The following is a 12,097-nucleotide window of genomic DNA, read 5'->3' as shown; positions in this document are numbered from 1 at the left end:
GGGAAGTTGAGCATGCGCAAATTTAGACGTTTTATATTATTTTCAAAGTTCTCTAATCTCCTAGATAAGCTTTCTCTATCTTTAACTACTGCAATTTGGAATTCCATATTCTTTTTTCCAACTTCCTCCAGGTTTTTAATCCTCTCCTCAGACTTCTTTACCTCATTTTGGATTACCATTATATCCTTTTGATTTTTTCTCCTGTTTCTGTTGTAACTAACCCACGCAACATCTTATTCTGACCAAAACAAAGGATCAATGCTTGCGCTCATTCACAGCCTGATACTGCCGGGCCCAGGACCAGCCATGACAATTGCGCCTACTCCTGGAGTGATGAGTTGCGGGAAGGAGACTGCAAAAACCTGCAGGTATGCCAACATTTTTAAAAATAAAGATGGCCTAAAGTTTTCTTCCTGTTCTACAACTAACCCCATAACATTCTTATTCTGAACAAAATGCAGCTGTGCACTCAGAAATTATTTTTTTGTAGCTATTGTGGCCTTTAGCAAAACAGCAGATTCTAAACAATACCACTGAAATAGAATTTGTGATCTGAATTAAGGACGTAAATATTCAAAAAGTCATTTAAACTACTGAAATTTAAACGATAAAAACCGTTCTTCTCGACCCACAGTCCCTAGAGCGTCTCCCCCCCAGCTCCCCAGAACCTCCTCTGCCGACCTCCTCCTCACAATTCCCACAGCCGCCTGTGCCTCTTGCCACTTCAAAATACCTACCGACTCACCCAGAGCTAGCCCGAGACAAACTACAATTCATCACTCACCCCTGCACCGGTGAATCACAGCTGGCAGAGGAGACGTGGCCTACAGCTGTGGAGGTGGGCTGAGGAGATGAGGTGGCAGACGTAACCATGCACTCCCTCCAGCTACTTCAACCCACTCACACACTTCCTGACCTGGCCAAGAGCAGATGAATCACAGCACATCAGGAAGCTGGAACCCAGAAGTCAGCCATAGGCCAACTTGAGCCTATACCTGGACCTACATAGCAGAACTGGAAAATTTAAAATGCTTAAAAAGAACTACAAGTAAGGTTTTACTTATTAAGTAACTATTTTACATTCCTAAAAAAAAAAAAAAAAATGTGCAGGTCTCCACTGAGATCTCGATGTGCATCAATGAGGAGAAAGACCTTGAAGTAACCATGCATGATATTCTCAAGATAGTGAAATAGTGTGATAAGATAGTGGCCAGAACCAGAGGGATGCTAGGATCCATAGGTAGAGGCATAACCAGTAGGAAAAAGGAAGTGTTTTAACTAATATCTTAAGGTTATATAGGATTGTTTTAATTTATGTCAAAGTTTTGTATAATGTGTTTTATCACATCTAATTGTTTATGATGATCTAATTGTTTTATTCCGGATATTTTTATTGGAAACTGCCTAGAAATGTTGATAGAGCAGAATGAGAAATGTTTAAAATAAATAAGATACATTATTTGGGGAAAGTCGCTTTGAAATGTATTTTACTTAAATGCCTCTCTCAGTGGTCAACACATCTGGGCACATGAAGACATTTTCATCCCATGAACTTCCACTCACTCCCCCTCCCCTCTCTTCTTGAAGTGGCCCAAGGGAAGCCACTAGATTTGGCCCTACATCTGGTGGTGCTGGCAGACTATGAGCAAATGTAATGAGTCACCTTACGCTTAGTGGTCCCACCTCACACATGAAAGCCAGGTAGGGACAGCACCACTATAGGACCTGCAAGAATGCACTGAATCAGTCCGTGCACTCATTCACAATCTGATGCTGCTGGGCCCAGGCCCAGCCATAACAGTTTCCCCTACTTCCAGAGGGATGAGGAGAGAAGATCCCCAGCCATGTCAACATCTTTACAAATAAATATTGACCTTTTTGGCACTTTGCCTAAAAATGTTGTTGACCCCTGGTCTACATGTTTATATTTCTAATCCTGGCACAAAAGGATCTATGTACCAATGGGAATTAAAACCAGCAAGGAAAACAGACTAATCAATGAATATTTGTTACCTACTGTAAGCAGGTTTGATATGTTCGCATGAAAAATTCGGTATATAAAAAATTATAAATAATCACAGATTGCTTAATGAGATGCAGAAAACCATCCCTCTAAAATGGCCCTGATAAAACATAATGCAGTCATTGCAATGTGGCAGCCCTCTGTGCTAGCCCCTTTAGTCCATGTTAACCAGGTTAGAGTTCGGGAATTGGTCAGTGTAGGCTACAGGGACAGGGAAGCCTCTCCAGCATGTTCCAAACTGGCTGATCCCCCACAGGCTCCTGATGCACCATTGGACGGATGGGCAGAATAGATGGGCCATAAGGTCACTGCTATTAATTGCATCAGTAGCATGGGATCTTCTTAGTGTTTGGGTAATTGCCAGGTTCTTGTGGCCTGGTTTGGCCTCTGTTGGAAACAGGATGCTGGGCTTGATGGACCCTTGGTCTGACCCAGAATGGCAATTTCTTATGTTCTTAAGGTCTTTCCCTGCTGTCATGTTTCAATGTTTTTATTCACCTGTTTAATGTGTGCATTAACAATATCAGTTAGGACACAGATCCCTAACAGAAGTGACATGTGCTCTTTCCCTAATGTAAAAGTCTCATTATCTTTCATTCAGCACACAATCAGCACTCTACTAATCCAAGATAACCAACAGGTTTCAAATATATGCTATTCAGCTACATGATGGAAAATGAATGTGTAAAACGTACGGTAAGTTTCAGATTTTTTTTTCTATTTTGTGTTTAAAAAAAAAATAGAAGCATGGCACAGAGGTGACATGCTGACATCCTGTGGAGTAATACGTTCCTGCTTTGCACCTAGTGTGCTGCCATGCTGCTAAAAAATATTACACAGCTCACTGCCTGGTCTCCAGGCAATGATTCACAGAACACCAGCATGTCATTTCTGTACTGCACATTTTTTAAACAAGCACAAAGCAGAAAGAATCTGCAACTTTAATGAATGAAAAAAACCCCCTTATAAAGAATGGCATTTTAATGGTTGAATTCAAAAGCTAGCTTGTTGAAACTTCCCTTATTGATTAAATATTCCCTTGACTCAGTGACAGTAGTTTACAGAATGTTATATCATGCAGCTGATCAGCAGATGTGTGCTACTTATTGGTTACTTTGGATTAGTAGAGCGATAATCAAGTACTGAGCAAAAGATAATCAGAGATTCTTACAATAGCAAGCTAAGTTCACTCAATTTTTAGGAGTCTATATACTGACATTTTAAATGGATTTAATGTGTGTTAACAAATTGCCCATGAACTAAAGCCCTAACAAGTACCTTTAATTCATTAGCATTAAACCACTGCCTACCACATGAGGGCATCATAGTCAACAGTATAGTCGCCTTATTTTGGCATTAACACTGGACAAGACTATTCATTGTAATTACCTGAATATGTTAACGTAGACCACCTAACACCAGAAGATTATATTTTTTGCAACATCACAGCTTGCTTTAGGTATCATGCAAGAAATGAAGCACGGATGCCATTCAGCATTAATAGCTCTGCACTATTCTAGCCACCAATATAGCAAAGAAATGTAGTTTATTGGTTATTAGTCAATTATAAAATTCAAGCGTTACCCTGGGTTTTAAATCGTTGTGTGGTTAACGGGTGTAAATATCCAATCAACTTAAAGTATATGAATCCATTTGAGCATTATGTTCATCTAATAGACACTTGTTATCTGTCTTCTTATTAGACACTCATTTTCTCTGGCTGAACCTGCCTCACAGAATAGCCTTCTTGACTGCATCCATAACTGATTACAAGCTTTTTAAGAAATAGGTTAAGAGCATTTTATTTTCTAAAGGCCTTTTTTAGTTAAGTTTTGATGCATCTTTTGGAAGATATAACATATATACAAGGATGTTTATCCGTATTGCCTGGTTTTTTTTTATATTTTTATTGATTTTATGCCACTTGTATTTTTTTAAATCAAATTTAGAGTATGTTTCGGTGGATTCTGCTTAGTAGGACTTGTGTCATTATAGGTGGAATATAAAAACTTTAAAAAAATTCAAATGTAACAAAATTATGACATCCCATGTTATAACATATGAACTCTGCATAGTTCTTCAGCCTTTGTTAAACTGCATAAAAATGTTTCAGGTTTAGGTGAACTGCTGGGTCCCTGCAAAGTTGAGCAGAATTAAATCACCCAGTTAGTTGCACAATAAATGTGTCATTCTAACTGATCATCTAAGTGGACATTTTGAGCAGCCTGCTTAGCTGCAAAATAAAAATGTATTTTATCATGTGTACTTTGTAGCTTTTTTTTTTTTTTTTTGAGAGAAATGACCTGGATGCTTTGCACCTGCTATTGATGCAAGCGGTGGGAAAGGCGACAAAGATTTTTTTGAAAGGTCTATGAACACATGCAGTTTTACTCAGATAAGAAACAGAGCCAGTTTCACAACAATCTGGGACACTTTCTGTTGAACTCCTATGTTCATCAGGGGTTATGACAGCAAGGCAACATTTAAAAGGAAATTAATTTGTGGAGTGCTCCACTGCTCCTGAGTTCCACTTTAAGGGGGGGGGGGGGGGGGAGTGAAGCTGAATTGGAGTAGAGGGATGCGTAAAACGACCGTGTTAAATGCGGTGGCACCCAGCAGAAATGAATTAGAAAGTTTTGGGCTGGGCAGCATAAGTCACGATGTATCTAGGATGGCCATGGTTTCGTGATGCAGCATGGCTCTTAATACAACACCATAACGCTGTCCAACCATAGAACTTACTCCACTACGGTGATGTCTTTTTCCTCTGGCAATACTTGTTTGTCTTTATTTTTTCGCTGTTTCTTTACCATTTCTTCTTCAGCTAAATAAAGATGCTTCAGGTGTTCTGGGTAATTCTCAGTGAACTGATTTTCTTGGGGAGGAATGGCTCTCTTTTCTTTTCTCAGTAGCTTCTTGTACTCCTGTTGAATCTTTTGCTTCCTCCATAGAGCAAATCCTTGACCTAAGTGATTAAATAAAAAAAATCGGAGATATAAACGTCTGTCTTAATAAATGATTCACAGGCTGATCCAGTGCAGTACACTATCATGTGAAGGACCTGGATTGGGTTCCTAAACCAAGCTTCTGTTCCCCAGATCAGCTGGGGCTAGAAATGCTACAGAGAAAGCACTCACCTGGGGGGGGGGGGGGGGGGGGGGGAGTTCTCTGCCATCAATGGAGAAACCTAGTAGTCAAAGTTACGTCCTTGTTAACAGGATTCTGGAGAAAGCTGCAGTTAGTGGTACCTAGTCAAGGTCTGCTGCTGGGCTGAGTTGGGAGAGGGATATAAAAATAAGGGGAAACTCCCCCTCCCACACACCTAAATAGTTGCCAATCAAGGGTCATGGCACCTTAGCCCAAAAGAGGCTGGTTCTAACTGAGCTGGAAGCCCAAAGGAGGAGAAAACTGGAAAGAGCAATGCTGCACGCTTCAATTAAGTAAAGAATGTTAAGGGCAACGCGACCCCCTAATTACTATCAGGCCGATGGAGCACACTGTTAACCCGTGTTTGGCCGCGCATTTTTGACGCACTAACTTTACCCCTTATTCAGTAAGGTGTAATAGCGTGTCGAAAGGTAGGCGTTAATTTCTGCCAGCACCGGGAAAATGTACAGAAAAGCAGCAAAAACTGCTTTTCTGTACACCCTCCAACTTAATATCATGGCGATATTAAGTTGGAGGTCCCAAAAGTAAAAAATAACTAAAAAAAATAATAATAATAATTTTAAATCAACCCACGGCTTGAAAACCGGACGCTCAATTTTGCCGCCGTCCGGTTTCCGAACCCGTGGCTGTCAGCAGGTTTGAGAACCGACGCCAGCAAAATTGAGCGTCGGCTATCAAACTCGCTGACAGCCGCCGCTCCTGTCAAAAAAGAGGCGCCTCTTTTTACCGCGAGCCCTAATTTTCTTTTTTTTTTTACTGAATCACGCGCCCGCTCTCCCGCGACATTTACTGTATCGGCCTGAATATGGTATGGCGCCCCCTTGTCCCCTTCCAAACTTTTTTTTTTGCATCTGCCCCCCAAAGGAGAAAGAAAGTAAGCCACGTCCCAGCAATGCTTTCTACACCCTCAGAACTCAGGTCAGAAAAAAAACAAAAAAAGCCACAACCATAAATGTATTCACCCTCTTATGGCTTTTTTGTAACCCCTTGTTACACTAGTGTTTTGTTTTCCATCTTAAAACATGAGCATCAGAAGCACGGTGATTTTTTGCATCAGGGAGTAATGTCTAGTAGGGGTGTGTATTCGTTTGCAATGTATTGGCAATCCGCAATATAGGGCCATATTCGTTGTATTCATTGCGTCGCGAAACGTATCGCGATTTCCCACGAATACAACGAATCTTCACCGAATTATTCGGCCATCTAAAAGAGTGAATTTAAACAAAGCCCCCACCCTCAAGCCTTGCCAAAACTCCCTGAGGGTCCAGCGGGGGTCCGGGAGCCTTCTACTGCACTCACGCTGTCGGCTGCCAGTATTCAAAATGGCACCGATAGCCTTTGACCTTACTATGTCACAGGGGCTACCGGTGCCATTGGTCGGCCCCTGTCACATGGTAGGAGCAATGGACAGCCAGCACCATCTTTGCTCCTACCATGTGACAGGGGCCGACCAATGGCACCGGTAGCCCCTGTGACATAGTAAGGTCAAAGGCTATCGGTGCCATTTTGAATACCGGCAGCCGACGGCTCCCGGGGGGGGGGGGGGGGGTTTGTAGTTAATTCAATTTTAGCAGGGAAACGAATAGGAACGGAACGCATGAACGGATTGGGGCCCCCCTTGCCGAATGCAACGTATCTGCCCTCCAACGACTACCGAATGTAACGTATGCACAACCCTAATGTCTAGCGCTGTGCCTTTGTGCAGTTTTCTTTTTTTCCTGCACTATTTTCTGTACCGGAGACTTCATGTCAGCAGTATGTCTCAGCGCATACGAGCCATTTGATAGTGCTGACTGCTTTATAGACTTCCTTCTCCGATGAGTCCTTTTGTGGTTAAAAAATCTCACATTTTAAATTTTTGCTCTCTCTAACCTCTGGCCTTTGGAAAAGTATTACCACAGGGCCGGCACAGTGGTTTCCAAGCATCGGAGTTATGAGTTGCGAGTAAGTCTACTCGCCATCTTACAAAAACATTTCTGGCAGAGTTTGAAGGGAACTTTGCCTTTTCCTGTCACTTGAGGGTTTTGCCATTTTCATTTGGAGGCGATGCTGGAGATGCTCTTCTCCCGGACAAGTAAAAACTGGATTTGGTGATATGGGTGACTGTAGGGCGATGCTTGTACCACAGGCAACAGAGTCATACCCTGAACCCTATAACTGGAGCAGAATCCCTCCCGGTTTGCTTCCTCCCAGCGTCCTGGGAAGGGCGGCCCCGGGGGTGCGCTACCGTCCCGCACTCACCTTCCGCTTTACTCCCGGCGAAGTGCTTCAGCATCGGCCGCCATTTCCGCTTCTTACCAAGCCCCGCCCCGGGAACATAGGCCCTGCCGCCGGCTTCAGAGCTCCGGCGGACTCCCTCACGCCGCCACCGCTGGCGCTTCCCGCCCGAGGACGTAACCGGCGCCATTCCACGCCGCCGCTCACGTAAGAAACCTCGAGCGCCGGAGAAGCGCGTCACCTGCCAGGCGAAAGCAATTCATTACCGAGATGAAGCTCGGCCGCCCTCGCAGGGCGGAGTTAGCGGTCGGGGATCATCTAATGAGGGCTGTTTCCAGGTGTCATGGCCAAGCACCGGGAGCCCTTTTCCGCGCTGCCAACTGCGGACCGGCCAGAGGTGTTGGGGCGGCTGCGCTCTCTCAGCCGCTTCCTGGCCCGGGCGCTGAGGATTTCCGGCGCGCACACGGTGGACTTTTACACGCAGGATGTGTGGGGGCAACTGGTGGGGGGCAGGGACGCCGCTGTCTCCCCGGACTCGGTGCTGGCCGCCTTTCGGGGGCAGGGACAGCGCCAGGCTTCGCCTGCTAAAACCTGGGGTAAGTGAGCGGGACAGCAGCAGTAGCAGCAAGCTTGGGTATTTTCTGAAAACCTCCCAAACGGCCCGCTTTCAGGAGGAAGACTTTCACCCCTTCCCGGGTCTTTGCCTTGCCTCCTGTTGCATTGTGGTATTTGTAGTCCTGTGTCATTAGTTTATAATCTGCACTGTGGCGGGTACCACAGTACTCTTACACTTTTGGGTTTCTTCTTTCCTTCCTGCCCCTGAGGGCCATGGGTTCTGTGCTAGCGAGCAACAAAGGAAGGGTCCAACAAGCTTTAACACCCGTAGTGTTGCAGGCAGAGGCTGCTTCTTTACAGTTTCTTGATCTCACTGTTGCCCAGACAAGAGGTGGTTTAGTTTTGTGTGTTGCACTGCTTTAGCCCTGGAGATGCTGGCTTAGTACAGATAACAGTGGCTACTCCACAGCATACTGGCTGACTTTTAGTGGCACTCAGGTGAACGAACTGGTGGGCACGGTTGGATATCAACAGCCCTACCAGGGTACAACTGCTACCTTTTATCCTGTTAATGGCTGGGCATTCCAGCCGTTTCATTTATTTTATTTATTTATTTTTAATTTTTATAGACCGAAGTTCTTGTAGGAACTACAAATCAATCCGGTTTACATACAACTTTTAAATGCCCAAAAAGAGTAGTGTGCTTTACATAGAACAGTTGAACAATAAAACAGGTAACAATAGAACAATAACAATAATGATGGAACAAATAGAATAGATAACCAATTAAACATAGTAATATAGTAATAAATATTATATAGAAAATAAATATAAAAGAGATAGAGTAAATGGAGTGTGAGTACAGTATAAATACAAAAGATGAAAGCTAAAAAATTAAGGTAAATATTATAAGGTAAATAATTATTAATATTTAAGGTAAATATTATAATTAAGGTAAATATTAAATATTATAAATTATCTTGTAATTTATATATTATATATATTTATAATATATATAATATATATTATATTATATAATATAATGTAAATATTATAATTAAGGTAAATATTATAATTAAGGTAAATATTATAAGGTAAATAAAAATATTAAGGTAAATGTAAATATTGGGCTGTTCAATTTCTCCCCTTCCATCCCAAGTTTATTTTCCTTGTTTTTTGTAACTTTCCCTCTCCCTTTTTCTGATTCACTGTATTTAAAGTTCAAGGTTCTTATTGAAAATATTGTTTTTTACGTTACGTTATGCTTTACACTCCTTGTTATTTGTAAACCGGGTTGATGTGATGCCTATCATGAAACTCGGTATAACAAAAACAATAAATAATAATAATAAGGTACAGTTGAAAAAAATCGTAATAGGAAAAACAGTGAGATAACCCATGATTTGGGTTAAAAGACTTGATTAGGTAGCATTAGATGTCTGGGAAGGCTTGACGGAAAAGCCATGTTTTTAGCTTTTTTTTGAACTCCTGATGACTTGGTTCTAGTCTTAGATCTGGGGGGAGCACATTCCATTGGTGGGGGCCTCCTGAAGATAGTGCTCTTTTGCTCAGTGATGATTTTACCTGTGGGGCTTGCAATGTGCCTTTGTATGCGCTTCTAATTGGTCTGGATGAAGTATGAGGTTGGAGTTGGGTGCTTAACATGATCGGAGCAAGATTGTATGTTGCTTTGTGAATAATTGTGAGCACTTTATAGAGGATCCTGTGGTTCATGAAGTTCACTTTGTGGTTCATGTGGTTCACTTTATAGAGGATCCTGTGGTTCATGAAGCTGTCCCCCTCCCCCAGCATGGGTTTCACTATCTAGGTGCAGGGATCTCTCCTCTAAAGAGTCCTAGCCACCTTCCTATAGAATTTCAGGCTCTCGTTAACAGTTCCTGTCTCTAAAGACTAAACACTTTAAACATGTATCTCCTACTCACTCCTTCTAGTCTCAAGGGTGATACCTTGTTTTGCCTCCTTCTCCTTAACATCAGTAGATTCTTATGGCCCATCTTCTCTCCTTTCTCTCGGGGTGTCTGGAAGATCTCAGGGTCTACTTGCAAGAAGGGGACCTCTTCCATTTGTGAGAAGAGAAAACTCAAACATGTGGAATGAGAGGGTGGAAACAAATTCTAATCCAAAACAAAAGTCTCCAAGGAGCTTAAAGTTAAGTCTTATCAAAATGATAGCACAGCTTAGGACAAGCTGCCTCCTTGAAAGCAGAAATGATCCATGAGAGCAAAATGGTGATCTCTAGGAAAACACTGGGGACACTACCATTACTAGCTGCCACATGAGGGCACTGCAAACCCAACAAACCACTCTGTCTACCCCATTTACCGTAAGAGATCGTGCCACCTCCACAGCTGGCCCTCTACTGTGGAATTCCATTCCTACAGACCTCAGACAGGAGCCTTGCCTCCCAAATTTTAGGAAAAAACTTAAGACTTGGTTATTCAAGCAAGCCTTTCCGGACACAACTCAATGACACAATCCAATAACTCCTAAATCACCTTGCCGTTTGTTTATAACATTTATCTATTTTGTATACTACATTTAAATTGTATATTGTTTAACCATTTTCTATCCTCTTTTCTATATTTCCTACTCCAAGTTTGGCCACCTTGTTAAATGTAACTGTACCTTCTGTCACCACAGTTCTAGTTCTTTGTTCTTAAGTTCTATGTATTTTATTGCACCCCCATTCTATGTAAACCAGCAAGATATGTTTTCATGATTGCCGGTATATAAAAACTCTAAATAAATAAATAAAATAAATAAATAAATAGCATTAGGGATGTGCATTCGTCCTGATTTGGGGAGTCCGAAACTCGAAGGAAATTTTCCTGATTTTCGGGGAAAAATTTGTTTTCGGGATTAGTGCGCACTAACGGAGAGTTAATGCCAACTAAAATGAAATTCGGGTCTCTCCGAATTTTAAAGGCCCGAACCATGGGAAATACGAAATTTCCCGCAGCGGCCCAAAACGAAGCCCGAACCAATAGGATCGGGCTTCGCACATCCCTAACTAGTATAATCCTTGTATAGTATAAATAGGGGACTAACAGGAGCCCTATACAATTATTGAATAAAACTGGGCCTATCTAATCCTCTGTTGCATGCTTATTCAGATCTTTATTAGCTTTTATTCTAGCAAAACTTTTAAAGAACATTTTAGAAGAATGACAATATATTCCACAACCTTGCTTCATGGATTCCAAATGCACATTATCATCGTTCTGCTCAATTTTGTGTAAGTAGCTGCTACAATATATTTTTTATAGTGAGAAAAAGATAAGTCTTTTGGTTTTTAATTGAAAAATGTTGTATGCAGTGTTGGTCCTTGTAACAAATAAACACAGCTGTGCAGTAGTGAGCACTTTTGCATGATTTATGAACTGATAGTCCTTTCTATTTTTTGTGCCTCATATTGCATGAAATGCTTCTCTAGCATTCAGCTTCTTTCGTGCCCTGTCACTGCAGTGAAGTTACTTACCATGTGATTTGATAGCACAACTTTCACCTCCTCCTTCCCTCCCCCCATCATTACAGTAAACCTGAAACCGGTTTAATGCTTTGGCAGGTTATTGTAAAAGAAAGCTTATTTGCTCATCAAAAACTGCGTACTGCTCATCCACTGGCACTCTTCAAAAATTTAAACTTAGATAAATTACCATGTTTTCTATGTATTATTTAATATTTAAAACATGTAATTTGCATGGAGTTATGCGCATCCTGAATCAATTGGCAAAGTTACTTGTAAGCTGCCAGTTTTCGCTCTGCTTTTCACACGCTGAGCAGAGCAGCTCTAATAATTCTTCCTACCCTTGTAACACATTTATCAATAAAGACTCTATAGTGGGGAGCGCAGTGTTTAGTTTCTTAGGAAGATGGGGGACTGATATTCCATTCCTACTTCGCACTATACAGGAAAAGGTTGATTAGCAACATTTAGAAACGTTGATAGAGCAGTTTATCAATGTTTGCAATAAATAACAAATACATCAGACTTCTCCTTAAAAGATTTCAGAACCGTAGCGTCATATTTGATGATACTCAAAAATTTCCGCTCGGTTGAATCCAACCTACCTTCAGATGCCCCCTAAGATATCATAGTCAATATGTACCTGT

The 12,097-nt window shown here is 41.8% G+C and overlaps 2 protein-coding genes across 13 annotated transcripts in view; one reads left to right on the top strand and one right to left on the bottom strand.

The window, feature by feature from the left end:
* The window catches only part of CCDC59 (coiled-coil domain containing 59), a 31,793-nt gene extending 24,163 nt beyond the window's left edge, over nucleotides 1-7,630 (bottom strand). Inside the window, exons 1-2 of the mRNA XM_029597098.1 lie at nucleotides 7,433-7,630; nucleotides 4,766-4,988 (exon numbers count right to left, since the gene is read on the bottom strand). Coding sequence (XP_029452958.1) covers nucleotides 4,766-4,988; nucleotides 7,433-7,598 — 389 coding nt within the window. The 5' untranslated portion in view covers nucleotides 7,599-7,630. The remainder of the gene's footprint in view (nucleotides 1-4,765; nucleotides 4,989-7,432) is intronic.
* Nucleotides 1-12,097, top strand: part of METTL25 (methyltransferase like 25) — a 265,950-nt gene that overhangs the window by 60,290 nt on the left and 193,563 nt on the right. For 11 of the 12 annotated variants that reach the window (XR_003856005.1, XR_003856002.1, XR_003856006.1 and 8 more), the window contains exon 1: nucleotides 7,626-8,004. The exons of the other annotated variant lie outside the window; for it this stretch is intronic. Coding sequence is in view for 6 of the 11 variants with exons in the window: in XM_029597097.1 (XP_029452957.1) it covers nucleotides 7,752-8,004 (253 nt within the window). In the remaining 5 variants the exon portion in view is untranslated. Of the gene's footprint in view, nucleotides 1-7,625; nucleotides 8,005-12,097 lie in introns of those variants that run through there. 12 annotated transcript variants of the gene reach the window in all.

Source organism: Rhinatrema bivittatum, chromosome 4, assembly GCF_901001135.1.
Source record: "Rhinatrema bivittatum chromosome 4, aRhiBiv1.1, whole genome shotgun sequence".
Taxonomy (NCBI): Eukaryota; Metazoa; Chordata; class Amphibia; order Gymnophiona; family Rhinatrematidae; genus Rhinatrema; species Rhinatrema bivittatum.
Note: the sequence above shows the minus strand (reverse complement) of the source record. Positions and strands in the feature narration are given on the sequence as shown.